Source organism: Takifugu rubripes, chromosome 13 (assembly GCF_901000725.2).
Source record: "Takifugu rubripes chromosome 13, fTakRub1.2, whole genome shotgun sequence".
Classification (NCBI taxonomy): Eukaryota; Metazoa; Chordata; class Actinopteri; order Tetraodontiformes; family Tetraodontidae; genus Takifugu; species Takifugu rubripes.
Genome location: NC_042297.1, coordinates 19,786,596 through 19,798,863, shown reverse-complemented (window position 1 = coordinate 19,798,863; position 12,268 = coordinate 19,786,596). Strand labels below are relative to the sequence as shown.

Sequence of the window (12,268 nt, the reverse complement as noted above, 5' to 3'; positions counted from 1 at the left end):
GGCCAGAAGTCACACATCAGTATAGCGTTCTGTCATAAGAAACTGTCTCCTACACGTCACAAACCACCTCCAACAGCTATCTTTGGCAGTAATTTGGCACGTGGATTTCAACAGCCTGTTGTGTCCTACAGGAAAATGTTGCTGCATCCAAACGCGGTGAAAAATTCAGAGTAGCCGTTAATATGAGGAAATAATCATTTAGGTTTTCTCATAATTACACACCCGGGATTATCCTCACTATCCTTTAGGCACGATGACATTATTAGTAGTAAAGGAGATCAAACTCATTCAAATGATTGCAAATGTGGGGCTTTAGTCCTCCAACGGTCTGACACACAAACGCCTCTTTGCTGTTCACCTCATCATGATGAGTCTGAGTCCTGTCCACTATACCTTCACTGTCCGCTATACCTTCACTGTCCACTATACCTTCCGCAACCCTCCCGATTTAACATTGCTGTCTGTAACGGGGCTCTTCTGTTCCTGTTTCTCATTAGATTAATTGGAAGAACCCGACTCAGGCCAAATCGCATAGTTTCTTTGTTTGGATTGATGTACTTTTGTCTGTTTATCGTCCCCGTCCCAATAAACGCTGCTTTCAGTTTGGAAAATGGAACAATGAGCATTTGCTTTTGGTGTTTTTTTTGCTCCTTAACGATTTGTGTGTGAGATACCGATGATTCAAGGTTACTCTGATTTGCTTGAGCTCAAGCACTGTTACACAAATGCTTTGTGATCCACTTTGCTGGACTCGGTCTGCTGGCATGTTTATTCTACACCTTACAGACACGTATAGTACTATTAGGTGCTGTTAACCCCAGTTAACCTTTTATTTGCACGTGACTTTTGCATGAACGACCAGTTTTGGGGCAGCATAGAGGTAATTTTTACTCTATTGTGCTTGAAGTTTAAGAATTGTTGTTTTTTTTGCACCTCAGGGGGCAACTCTTCCTGCAGATGATGGATCAGCTGGTCTGAGCCTCTTGTGCGTCTTAGCCCCACCCTGATGTGCGATAATCCTCTTACTATGAATGCCTGTCCATGCTTACAGTGCACTCCATACAAATTTTTAGCCTTAGCCATGTGAGTCATTTTTAGTCAACTCTCACGTGCTTAAAAATGCTGCACTAGTCATGCCGTAGAATTCAGATACCATTTAGATTCTACAGCTTATCATTTCTACAGAGATTGCTTACCTAAATTTAGAGTGTCAGTATTCACAGGGATTCAAAGCACTGTGTTTATAGACACATGTGCATTATATTTAGCTTAATATTCAGTGCCAATGGGGGGAAAATGGTAATAATATTAGAAAGTGTGAAGAGGGTTTTACCCCTCTACTCGTGTAAAGAAGCAGTTCTACATATTCTGTATGCTGCCTCAATAATTTCATTCACTGAAGTCAGTTTTATCACCACTTGACTGGAAATGAAAACACTCATTCTATTACCTCTGAAGACCTGACCTTAACTCATGGTGTAGCCATACATTACAGATGGCGTAGGGTGCTATATTTCTGCACGTTGACAGGATAGTGGAGGAAGAGGTGGTTTCTCATCGCCTTCTAATTGTTCATCCACAGGGACAGGCATCATTTAATAGCCTTGACAAGATGTGTTAAGATCTAATTGCTTTCTAATCATTTTCTTCCTTTTGGTGTCAAGTCAATGGGGGAGGTTCATTTTAAGCAATATTAGTAATTATACTTCAGTACGTCTTCAGATCTACACTTTGCTTTGCCGTTTCATGCTGAGGTGGGATGCAGGGTTATCTTCTCAACAAATCTAATTCCACCTCCAACTTGTGACTAATTGTTCCTGAAAATTTCCCACCTTAGAGTGACATGAATGCTCAACAACATCAACAACATCGCCAATGTTGCGCAATAGTTCCCCAGCTAACAGCGACATTTGATCTCTGGCTGAAAGCTTTTAGCAGAAGTAGAGGAAAGCAGAGAATGAAATGAGGATTCCGACTTAATCAAAGCTTCTCCAGAACATAAATGAACCTCTTGGTTGTTTGGTTTTGATCTGAAGCTGCGCTGGGAGGAACAAAATTGTCTCAGTTTGAGTATTATGGTTCACATCAGGAGTTTATCGCCTCTCGGAGCTGTGAAAGGACCTTCAGTATTGTGGTGAAGTCCCTCTGTCCAGCCGTTACTCTCTTGCTTACCTACAGTGTGCTTAAGGTCTAACAGAAATGTCGTTTAGGATTAAAGTGAAATAAAGAAAAAAGCAGTTTTCTAGAAACATTGTTCATTGTACATTTTCTTGACGTGTCATGAAGATGGCTGTACCCTGCCATGTGCCTGAGGGCTTATCATCACATGTGCTGAGATGTTCTCTCATGCTCACATTTCCCCGGCGTGCTCCAGCCATATTACTCATACAGCTTTAAACAAATGAGCTTAATGTTGTGGCGAGCACGCTCATACAGCCTCTTGTACCCAGCTCCTTCCCTGTCAACACACACAGAGGGCCACGGTGTGACGAGAAATGGAGAATCCTTTTGAATAAAATAATATTTGTGAATGACTCCCAGTTAGAACCTATGTTAACACCTCGCGTGTACGTGCACCCGTGTTGTTCAGATCAAGGCTAACGCGTTAATATTGAAATTTATATTTGGTTTCTAATGACTCCTCAAGGCGTGCTGCAGAGAATCCCGCAGGGTGTTGTGGTCCTCCGTGGGATGGGGCATGTTTCAGGCACTAATGGTCCGTCTCATGAGAGGACGTCTTCAGACGCTGGTTGTGATTGACAGGTGCTGTTCAGGTGTATGCTATAAGCTATATTACTGCAGCTCAGGTCACCGGCGCAGCTCATATGGAATTGTCTGCCTAATGTAACACACATGCACGCGCCCACACACACGCTAAAAGCCCAACAGACCCTACAGTAGGGTTGTGCAGAAGAAGGTCCCGTCGAACACATGTGCTGAATATGTGACAGGAGTAGAGGAGGGAAAAGGACAACATGTGGCGCGGTACAATTTAGCGTATGCAGTCTGTCATTATGCAGAGCAGCAGGGTGTGCTTATCTATTACTGTGGTCAGTGGAGCATAAAGAGCTGGAGATGAGCTGAAAGGGAGCAAATCCCTTTTTCCTCCATCCCCGTGCTGCCCACATCTCTTCATCACATCCTGGGCCTCCTCAGCTCTTGGACTTCCTTCAGCCCATGTTGACCTTGCATGTGTTTATTTTGAGCTTATTTGCTGATGTTGGAATCTGTTGATTTCAGAACTTGTTGATAGGTCCACTGTTGATACTGCCGCCCCTGGATCTTTAACCATTTCTACGTCTGATACACTCATCTAAAAATGGACCCATGCTGTCTGTATAGAACTAAAAACAAAACGTACGTAGTTATAACAGGCACCTCTTTAATACAAACTCTGGGAAATCATTGTGTAGTGGACATTGGTTGGTAAAATGCAAACATTTGTTTCACTCCCACATGAAATGTCTGACATTTTTCCTGCATTGGCAAAGCCCAGAGAGAGAGAGAGTGAGGAAAGAAACATGGCTCGCGAGACATTTTCTCATATATAGACCATGAGGGTGCCAATGTCAATTTAAAATTAAGAAACCTTGCTGCTATACATTGACTCCAACGCTCTCTCTCTCCCTCTCTCTCTGTCCTTCACACTGTCTCTACCTCCTGTAATACACACTCCTGCTGTTTAACTATAGACTGGATGTCATTTGCAGGGGATTTCTGTGTAAGGAAATATGCCCAGTGTTTGGAGCAGGACCAGCATTCCCACGTGTGTTTCCTTCCTTGTCTTGACCTCATCTTTCTGCCGTTCAGCCTTTGTTTGGCTTTCTACACTTTGATGATGCACACCGGCTTGATTCTAGTGTCTCGCCGGGGAAGATTTCTTCAGCTTGTTAACCCCGCAGTCGTCGCCCCCCCCCCCGTCTCAAGTGATCAGAATAGGTTGGCGATGACCTCACACGTGAATGTGCAATGCAGCGAGGGGAGCGCGCTGCGGTCCCCACAGAAGCAGCATCTATTACAGTGTGGGCGTTCACGTGGTGAGGGATGTTATTAGGGAGCTCATCACCTTTCTCCTTTGAGAGAATGAATGTGTGATTATGAAGTCATCAGCCATGAACCATTGAGACCGCGGAGAAGCACCCTTCTCATGGGTCCTCGGGGCGCCATTGATTGGTGACCATGTGTTTGTGCCTGATAGACTGTGAAATGGTGTGTTGCTGCACGGCTGTGACACACCTGCGTCCCACCAAGGTGATTGATTGGTTTGGTCATGTGGAATGTTCCCAGCTGGTCCACAGTAATGCATTTTTTTCTCATTCGTGAATAACAAGCACTGGCAGGAGAATAGTTGGGCTTGGAAGAAGGCAAAGGCCAAGCGGAAACATTTTCCTCTTTACACCTCCCCCCTATTCCCTTTTACAGAGCTAAAGAAAATTCAAATAGGCTGAGCCAAGGCACCTGATTATACTGGCAGGAAATGAATGCAATGAGGAAATCCACATCTTCACCCTCACATTGAGATTGATTTTCAGAGAAAATCTGTTACGGTGGCATAAAGGGCCCTGGGTCTTGATTTCAAATGGTAGCTTTCAGCGCTGAAGAGTTTGCCCATAAGATTTATCTGCAGGCAAACCTCACACCATTCCTCCGTTTGTTACCTGCACTTCTTTTCTTTTCTTCTTTTCTTTTTCGTTGCTCGATTCCCCTTAATTCTACTCTGTCTGCTTTAATTGATCTATTCATTCCACCTAATGGCTAATTGCCACATAGCCTTCAGGAGTAGCTGCATTTATCATCATAGTACATAATAATCAGTGACATTTTAACAAAGAAAAAATAAATATGCAAATAAGAACTCATTAACATTTGCACTTGCTGTTGTGAATGATATCAGTGCTGACAAGGCTATATACCCAAATTGGTATTGAACTGGAGGCAAGAGTGGCATGTTTTCTCTAAGTTAAATGGCTTTTTCCATTTCCTCTGGCATTATTATCTAATGTTGGCACAGGTGATGCTGTCTCTGGCAGGTAGATGCTCGTTTGCCAAACCACCTTTTCAACATTTAGGCCAAATATACTGTAAATATTTTTGCAATCACTTTCGTGCATCGGCCGGCTGCTGGCTCTTCTGTAGGCTCATCCTGTGTAAATGTCTCTGAGGGAGGGGAGCATGGTGCCGAGCCACCCCCCCCCCCTCCTGGAGCCTCTCCCCCTGCTGTACAGCTGCTGGACCGCAGCATCCAGCAGTGGAACCGTGAGGCTCCCTGTACTTGGGTAGATACCTGACAGTGAATCCAGCTCATTCTGATCTGTGATCAGTGTCGTAGTCATGTTGAAATACGCAACACAGCCAATACCTGTTGATTGGTGCGGTCTATTTAACAAGGCTGCCAGTGTGACATTCGCTCAGTATACAAAAGATATGTCTGAACACAATATTATTCACTTTAAAGGATTTTCTTGACTAAATGTACCAAGCAGCAGTTGCTAAAAATAGAAACCGAATTCTGTAATTACTGTGGTTACGTTAATTCTATCATTCAATGGAGAGAATTTCAAATTGCAACATGTATTGAATAGATACCTAATAATAATACTGATAATACTGATAATAATGATGATCATAATAGCGGACAAACATCTGAACTCCATTTTCTTCAAATCTTTTCACCTGTGGCTGTTAAACTTTAGAATAATTGGATAACGTTATTGTGCTTCGCCACACGGCAGCACAGTGCTATAGTGCAAACCACTGCTGGGCTGTGCTCGATAACAGCGGCTCGTGCACGTTTCTCAGGTTGTTGATATCCGAGAGAACAAACTTTTTTCAGTCCAGTAGAATAAACCCATTTCTAAAGATATATGCATAAATCCTGTTTCATTCCATTGGAAATGGCACAGCTTCGTTAATTTTTATATTTATATAAAGCCTGTAAACGACAAAGCTAAGAGAGGGTTTAAAAAAAAAACTTGCTTTTTCACAATATAGCTCCTTTTATTTACATTAATTCCAACTGGTAAATTAGGACAGTTCCTTGTATAGAGAGTGTAAATATTAATAGACAGAATCAGCAGCAAACCTGATGTAGCTCTGTTGTCTGGTTCAAGAGTATAGTGGCATTTAAAGGCCTTAATATGACAATATAGAATATACATTATGATAGGCTAGAAGAGAGATAAACAGTGAAATATAATAGATCCAGATTCTAGTTCAACAGTGATTGAAGTCCAACAGAAAGAGCTATATTTAGCAGAAACTGGGCAGCAGATTCCAGTCAGATGTCAGTGTTCCGCTGCACACTGAGACAGAACCGTTTGGCATCACCACAGTGAATAAATGAGCTCCAACCACAATGCAAAAAACTGAACCAGAGCTGTAACGCAGGTTTCCAATTCCTTGTGGTCTTATCTGTGCATCTATTTTCGCCTCTTAACTGTAATTATTTATTATTTAATGGCTCAAACTGGGACGGACAATTAAAGCCAAAAGAGTGCTTCTCTGGGATTTGGGAAACTCGGGGAAACTTTCTGTGAAGCAATGTTCACTTTTTCTTGAAACAAATCTGCCCCAAAAATGTATAACTTTTTTTTCCATAACTTTATTACGTTCCAGATCTGTTTCGTTAATTTGATACTTGGAAGAAAGTTTTAGTATTTTAATAAATCTTATTGCATTTCCAATCTTGTGCTTCTGGCAGACAAACAATAATTGTGTGTGTGTGTGTGTGTGTGTGGGTGTGTGTGTGTGCGTGTGCGTGTGTGTGTGTGTGTGTATGTGTGTGTGTATGTGTGTGTGTGTGTGTATATAATATATAAAACTTTAATATTTCTTTATTTCCTTCCTAAAGACCTTCCTAAAAATACTAAAATAAATCAATTGATTCCCAAACACTATTGAGGTAAACATCTTAACAATTGCTAGTATCTCCCTCCACACACACACACAGCCACAGACACACACACACACGCACACACACACACACACACACACACACACACACACACACACACACATCTATACATCACATCCTAATATCTGCATGCTGGTGTTGTTGTTGTACAGTATATTGTTAGAGTAGGGTAGCATCCAGTTAAGTGTTTTTCCAGCGTTCCCAGCTTTCCCAGTCTCTGGAGTCTGACGCAGAACAACTGTCACCTGCAAGACTGCTCCGATAAGTGAATTATTTTAGTTGTGCCGCTCTTCACCTGTGCTTGTAAATGCAATGTACAGATCCGTCATTCTGTTCCAAAAGATCCAGGTTTGCAGGTTTTTTAACTTGGGGGAAAAAAAATTTCGATTTCCCCCAGAGTAACCGGAATTTAGTTCAAGCGCTTGTGTCTGTGCTTGTAGTGTTTGGAAGTGTGACAACAATAATATATGATGTTGTTAAAGTTGTTCATCACTCTCCCCGTGGAGCTCCCATTTGCTTCTTTGTTTTTCCGCTGAGAAAAATTGCTGAATTTGGGGTTTGTGATGTACGTGATTCATGAGTTATATATGTTGTTAGGTTCTTTTTTGCCTTGTTGGCTCTGTGAGGGCCCATCTCAGAGGTATGCATATTGAATGTGACAGATTTAGAAGGACTCTGACAATAAATCAATGTGTATTTGAGTCTCCTAATGAACAGTGTGCATACTGAAATCCTTGTGTCTCATCATAGCATTAAATTCTCTGCTCTTGCAAAACCTCAGATATGAGTTAGCATGTAGTTTGTTTTATATGAGCTTATAGTGGTATATACACATGCACACAACATAGCAACAGTTAAACTTATTTTGAGTTGAATAAAATCTGTTTGTTTTTGGTCCTTTTTTGCAGGTAAATCAGAGAGGACTTCATTTATGGGCTATGAGCGCGATCCTGGAGCCACTGGATGCCAGGTCGGTGTCCTGATGATCTCCTCTTAGCACCAAATCTAAGCCACCGTATGTTCTGTTCCATAAGGGCACACTGGGTCCTGGGACAGCAGCAGCACTCATATGGCAATATTGTGAAATTAGGCTCCATCACAGATTAAAAACAACGAGGGAAATCCGAATCCCCAAACCTAAAATCACACTTGTACTGTATACGTCATGCAGAGAAGACACACGTGTGTGTTATAAAAGCAGTTATTTCTGTAAAACAATACATTTGCAAGATTAGGTATTATTTGAAATGTGTTTATAATGTAGGTTCTTTTAATGAACTTAACGCTCAATCCTCTTCACGTCAACTATTAAATGTCGCTGGAAGTTGTAGTTGCTCACATGGTATCTGATCTCCTGCTCAGGAGCCAATTCCTGTAATTAGACCAAGCTCAGATGGCTTCATAACCTAGTTTCTAAAACTGTAGATGTTAGATGAATTATGTAGTAATGAAAATTAATTTAAACACAAAACTAAAAGTTTGTGTTAATCCAACCTGGTTGAGTCATGTGCACGATGGACCTATGGCCTTGGCATCAAACACATCAGCAGCCAAATAACCTCTGCTGACATTAAGACTCTGAAGATAGTTGCTTGTCATCCACAGGTTTATTAATATCAAGAAAGTGTGAAACTGAAACATACAGTGAGTATACAATCCTTAATAATCCACAAACCGTAAAATACTCCGTTTTACTCAAATTTAATCATAGCATGAATAAAAGTATGTGTTGATTTTAAAATGTATACAACTCAGAGTGATTATGGAATAATTCTGTTTTTAGTTCCTGTAGTAATCACAGATGATCTCAGATAGACTCACAATGCTATTTAGGAGGTAAAGGGTCCAGACAAGTGGACAAAATGATGTGGTTTCGAGTTGTGCAAGTCATTATTATGAAAGTAACTTTAGAGTAGCATTATTAAACACCAGCCTCTTTAATGAGCAGATGTGGCTGTACTATTTAATCCAGAAAAGGCTTAAACTTGTCAAAATGTAGCAAATATAAACTAGAACTCAAAACCACTTCCATTATAAGTGACTCCTTATTTCTGAAATCTTTCTAGAAGTGAGAAACGTAGTGACCGTACGATCAGAGCAAATGCCCTCTGTGCTCATAAAGAGTGTAAATGAAGGTACAGTATTTGATAAAGCTGCTTTAAACAACAGGACGGAACGTTGGTCCAAATGGACTTTAAAGCCACAGAGATTCATTAAGTTGAAAAATGAGTTAAAAGCAGCATCTTGAAGCTCGACTTGAGTTTGACGCTGACCAGAGACACAGGAAACAGTCGGTTATTGTGGCCGTCAAAGCAAAATGGTTTGAGTTTGGGCCGTCGCCTTCTGGGCCGTTATTCCCACACAACCCCTGTTTGCTGTCATTTCTGATGATAAGAGAGTGATGGAAAAATGACGTAATCTGATGCCAAATAAATTACACGATGGAATCCCCCCCCCCACACACACACACACCCCAACCTGTGGATTGTACTCACCTATATGTTGATTAATTTTGCTCTACATACTGTACAGTATATATTAGAGGTGATGACATTCGGTGTGTGACTTACTGGACCTTGACACTATAGATGATCAACATGCCAGAGTAACCGTGCAACATCACACACCTTAGAAAGGCCGACTGGGATGTTACTTTTGATACTAATCACATTAAAACGGTGTTAATTATATTACAGAGGAGAAAAAAAACAGGTAAGGTGAAGTTTTAATATTGAAGTTGGGGGAATAAATAGAATTTGTGAGACTGTTACTGTCAGTGTTTCTAGTAAACAAAGCCCCCTGTTATGTATTTATTTGTTTTTTCCAGCCTCCTGCCAGACCAGACATGGGATTGTCAGGTCCTGGTTCGGTAACAGCGGGGAAATCAGCCGCGCCGTTATATTCCTACTCTGCAGCCAATCCTAGAAGACGTCCGCTGGCAGAGCCACTGCCCATTGGTCAGTACTCGCTCTCAGGTTCTAAATATCAAGTGTCAGAACAATTGTGAAAGGTTCACTGAAAGTTTCAGAATGTACATTAAACAGATTGTGAATTTAAATTGTTGAGTTTATGTATGAAATAATTTTATCTGAACATCTGGAGTAGAACTAGGCAAACGTCCTAGTATTGTGTCTAATCTCTTTAGGTGTGTCCTTGTACACTAGAGTACTGTGACATTGTATTACAAGAACAATAACTAAGAACAGCGGCATTTTTGTCATATCTCTATCCAAATAACAACATTAATAATGTGGCCAAAGGAAGTCATTGAAGAATCCAGCAGACATTAACAGATGTGTCTTTGGTGGCCACACTGTCAGTTACTGTATGTGTGTTTCATATGATCGCTTAATCAAAAGAGGGTACCAGTTGCCCTTTTTATGTTCTAACCGCACAGAAGGTTGTTGTTGTTCACAGCACGCGAATGAATAAACATGCTTTCCACCCTCCACAGATGCTCTACAAACAAAGAAAGTCCGTAAGGTCCCTCCTGGTCTGCCTTCATCTGTGAGTGAAGACCACCTACCTTTATATACGTACACGCACAAACGCACACACTATTCAGATGTTCAAGGTTCAGACAAAAGCTGTGACATGACTGAATAAATAACTTGACATCACTCGTTGGAAATGAGGCTTTTTGTTGTTGTTGTTGTTGTTGTTTTGTTGACAACAGTTCTATCCCTTTATTAGCGCTCTGATTTCTAGTGTTTAAAACTGATACGAGAATGTCTCCTTTGGGCATTTCCTCCCTCTGTGCGTGCATTTACATGCATAAATATGTGCATGTAAATGCACATGCGTGCGTGCGTGGACACGTGCACATGTGCACCTCGAGGTGATTGATTTTCAGCGCTGCCCTGTCACCGTCTCGCCTCCTCATGGCCTCTCCAGGGAGAAAGGGAGGCTGTCAAAGCAGATCCCCAGGTCTGCTCTTTTGATGTTTAATTAGTCATTACGCAGCTGAACAGGAGGACAGGCAGAGATTAATAGCACAGAATATCTGAAATTTCTAGTGGTAATGATCCCGGTGAAGGAAAACCATTAGGATGCAAAGAAGTGTGGAGCTCAGCTTGCGATCACTAAGACGGTGTTTACTGTTTTTCATTAATATGCATAAATCACCACGTTCATTGTCGGCCCTGATGGATTGGTGAAGGTTTATCAAGCCCTCTCTTAGATTCTTAAAAGTAGTTAAAAAAAACACAAAGCTCTTCTTTATTTTTGCTCGGAAGCCAAAATTCCCCTCGTTCCCCATAAACACTAGAAGGTTTTTTCTTCATTATAATTGGGGGGTCTGATAATCATCACTTACTCTGCTGTTCTCTGACGTCATATTTAAAAGGCTGCCATGTGTTTTGTTTCTGGATTAGTAATTTCAAAGGCGTTTGTCTTGAGAACAACCTCTGGTCATGGTGTGAATATGTGCCGCCTTCCTCTTAAGTAAGTGATATATTTGAGGCCTTGTCAGACAGAGGGAGGCAGGGAATGGCTGCCTCGCGGGTTACATCTCTTTGTTGTGTAAATGGACGTTCGCCTTTTATTTGTCAGTACTTAACACATGGGCGCAGGTGCGGTTCTGTGACTCATAAGAGTACAATCAAGCTGTACAATGCTGGATGGGGAAAACAGTGACAGAGCATGGGATAAAATACAGCTTCTTCCTGTCACTCAGTGCTGCTCACAAGATAAAGCCTGAAGCTTGGAGGAATTATCCCAGTTAGTCTTTGATCCCATTTGAAAGGATAAAGATGAGACATTTGAATAAAGGCCTATAGGTCTCGAACCTGCTGACTGGGAGAGAAAAAGAGAACAACAGTTTTAGAGGTGGGGAAAGGTGGGAAATATATCAGTGGGTCCTTGTCTGTCAGCCTTTAGAAAGTGTTAAAATACCAATATTGGACTAATAAAAGGAGCAAAGTAAATATTGGATTGTTTTAACAGCTACCTCTGGTCTGAGCATCTTCCCTGAGTGCCACAAAGTGATCCCTTTTACTCACTTTTAATAAATTTAAATCATCAACAGTTGCAGAAACAATGTTTTACCCTTCGTATTTCTGTCTCTTACATTGAAATATGCTAATTTCTCCTTTCTCCCCAAGACTCCCGTGAAAGCACAGCTAAGCTTTATTTGCATAGGATTAGAGTAAAAAAAAAAAAATCCGGTATTTTGTAAGAATAATTGTTAATACCTGGAACGTTTCTGTTGCCTTTTGCTGGCATTTTCAATTATCTGCCTGAAATGATGAAACGTTCCATCTCATTCAGTCCTGTGAGCTCATTCATGGACTCCGTCACGAACGTCTTTCTGCTCGTTGGCTGCAGGCAACGATGACTATCAAACTATAGCCATTT

At 41.3% G+C, this 12,268-nt stretch overlaps 1 protein-coding gene across 7 annotated transcripts in view; it reads left to right on the top strand.

The window, feature by feature from the left end:
* Positions 1-12,268, top strand: part of tcf12 (transcription factor 12) — a 42,018-nt gene that overhangs the window by 8,956 nt on the left and 20,794 nt on the right. For 6 of the 7 annotated variants that reach the window (XM_029845883.1, XM_029845885.1, XM_011610308.2 and 3 more), the window contains 3 exons: positions 7,822-7,883; positions 9,741-9,870; positions 10,368-10,420. In XM_029845883.1, the coding sequence (XP_029701743.1) occupies positions 7,822-7,883; positions 9,741-9,870; positions 10,368-10,420 (245 nt within the window). Of the gene's footprint in view, positions 1-7,821; positions 7,884-8,518; positions 8,558-9,740; positions 9,871-10,367; positions 10,421-12,268 lie in introns of all 7 variants that reach the window. The other variant, XM_029845887.1, reaches the window with a different exon arrangement.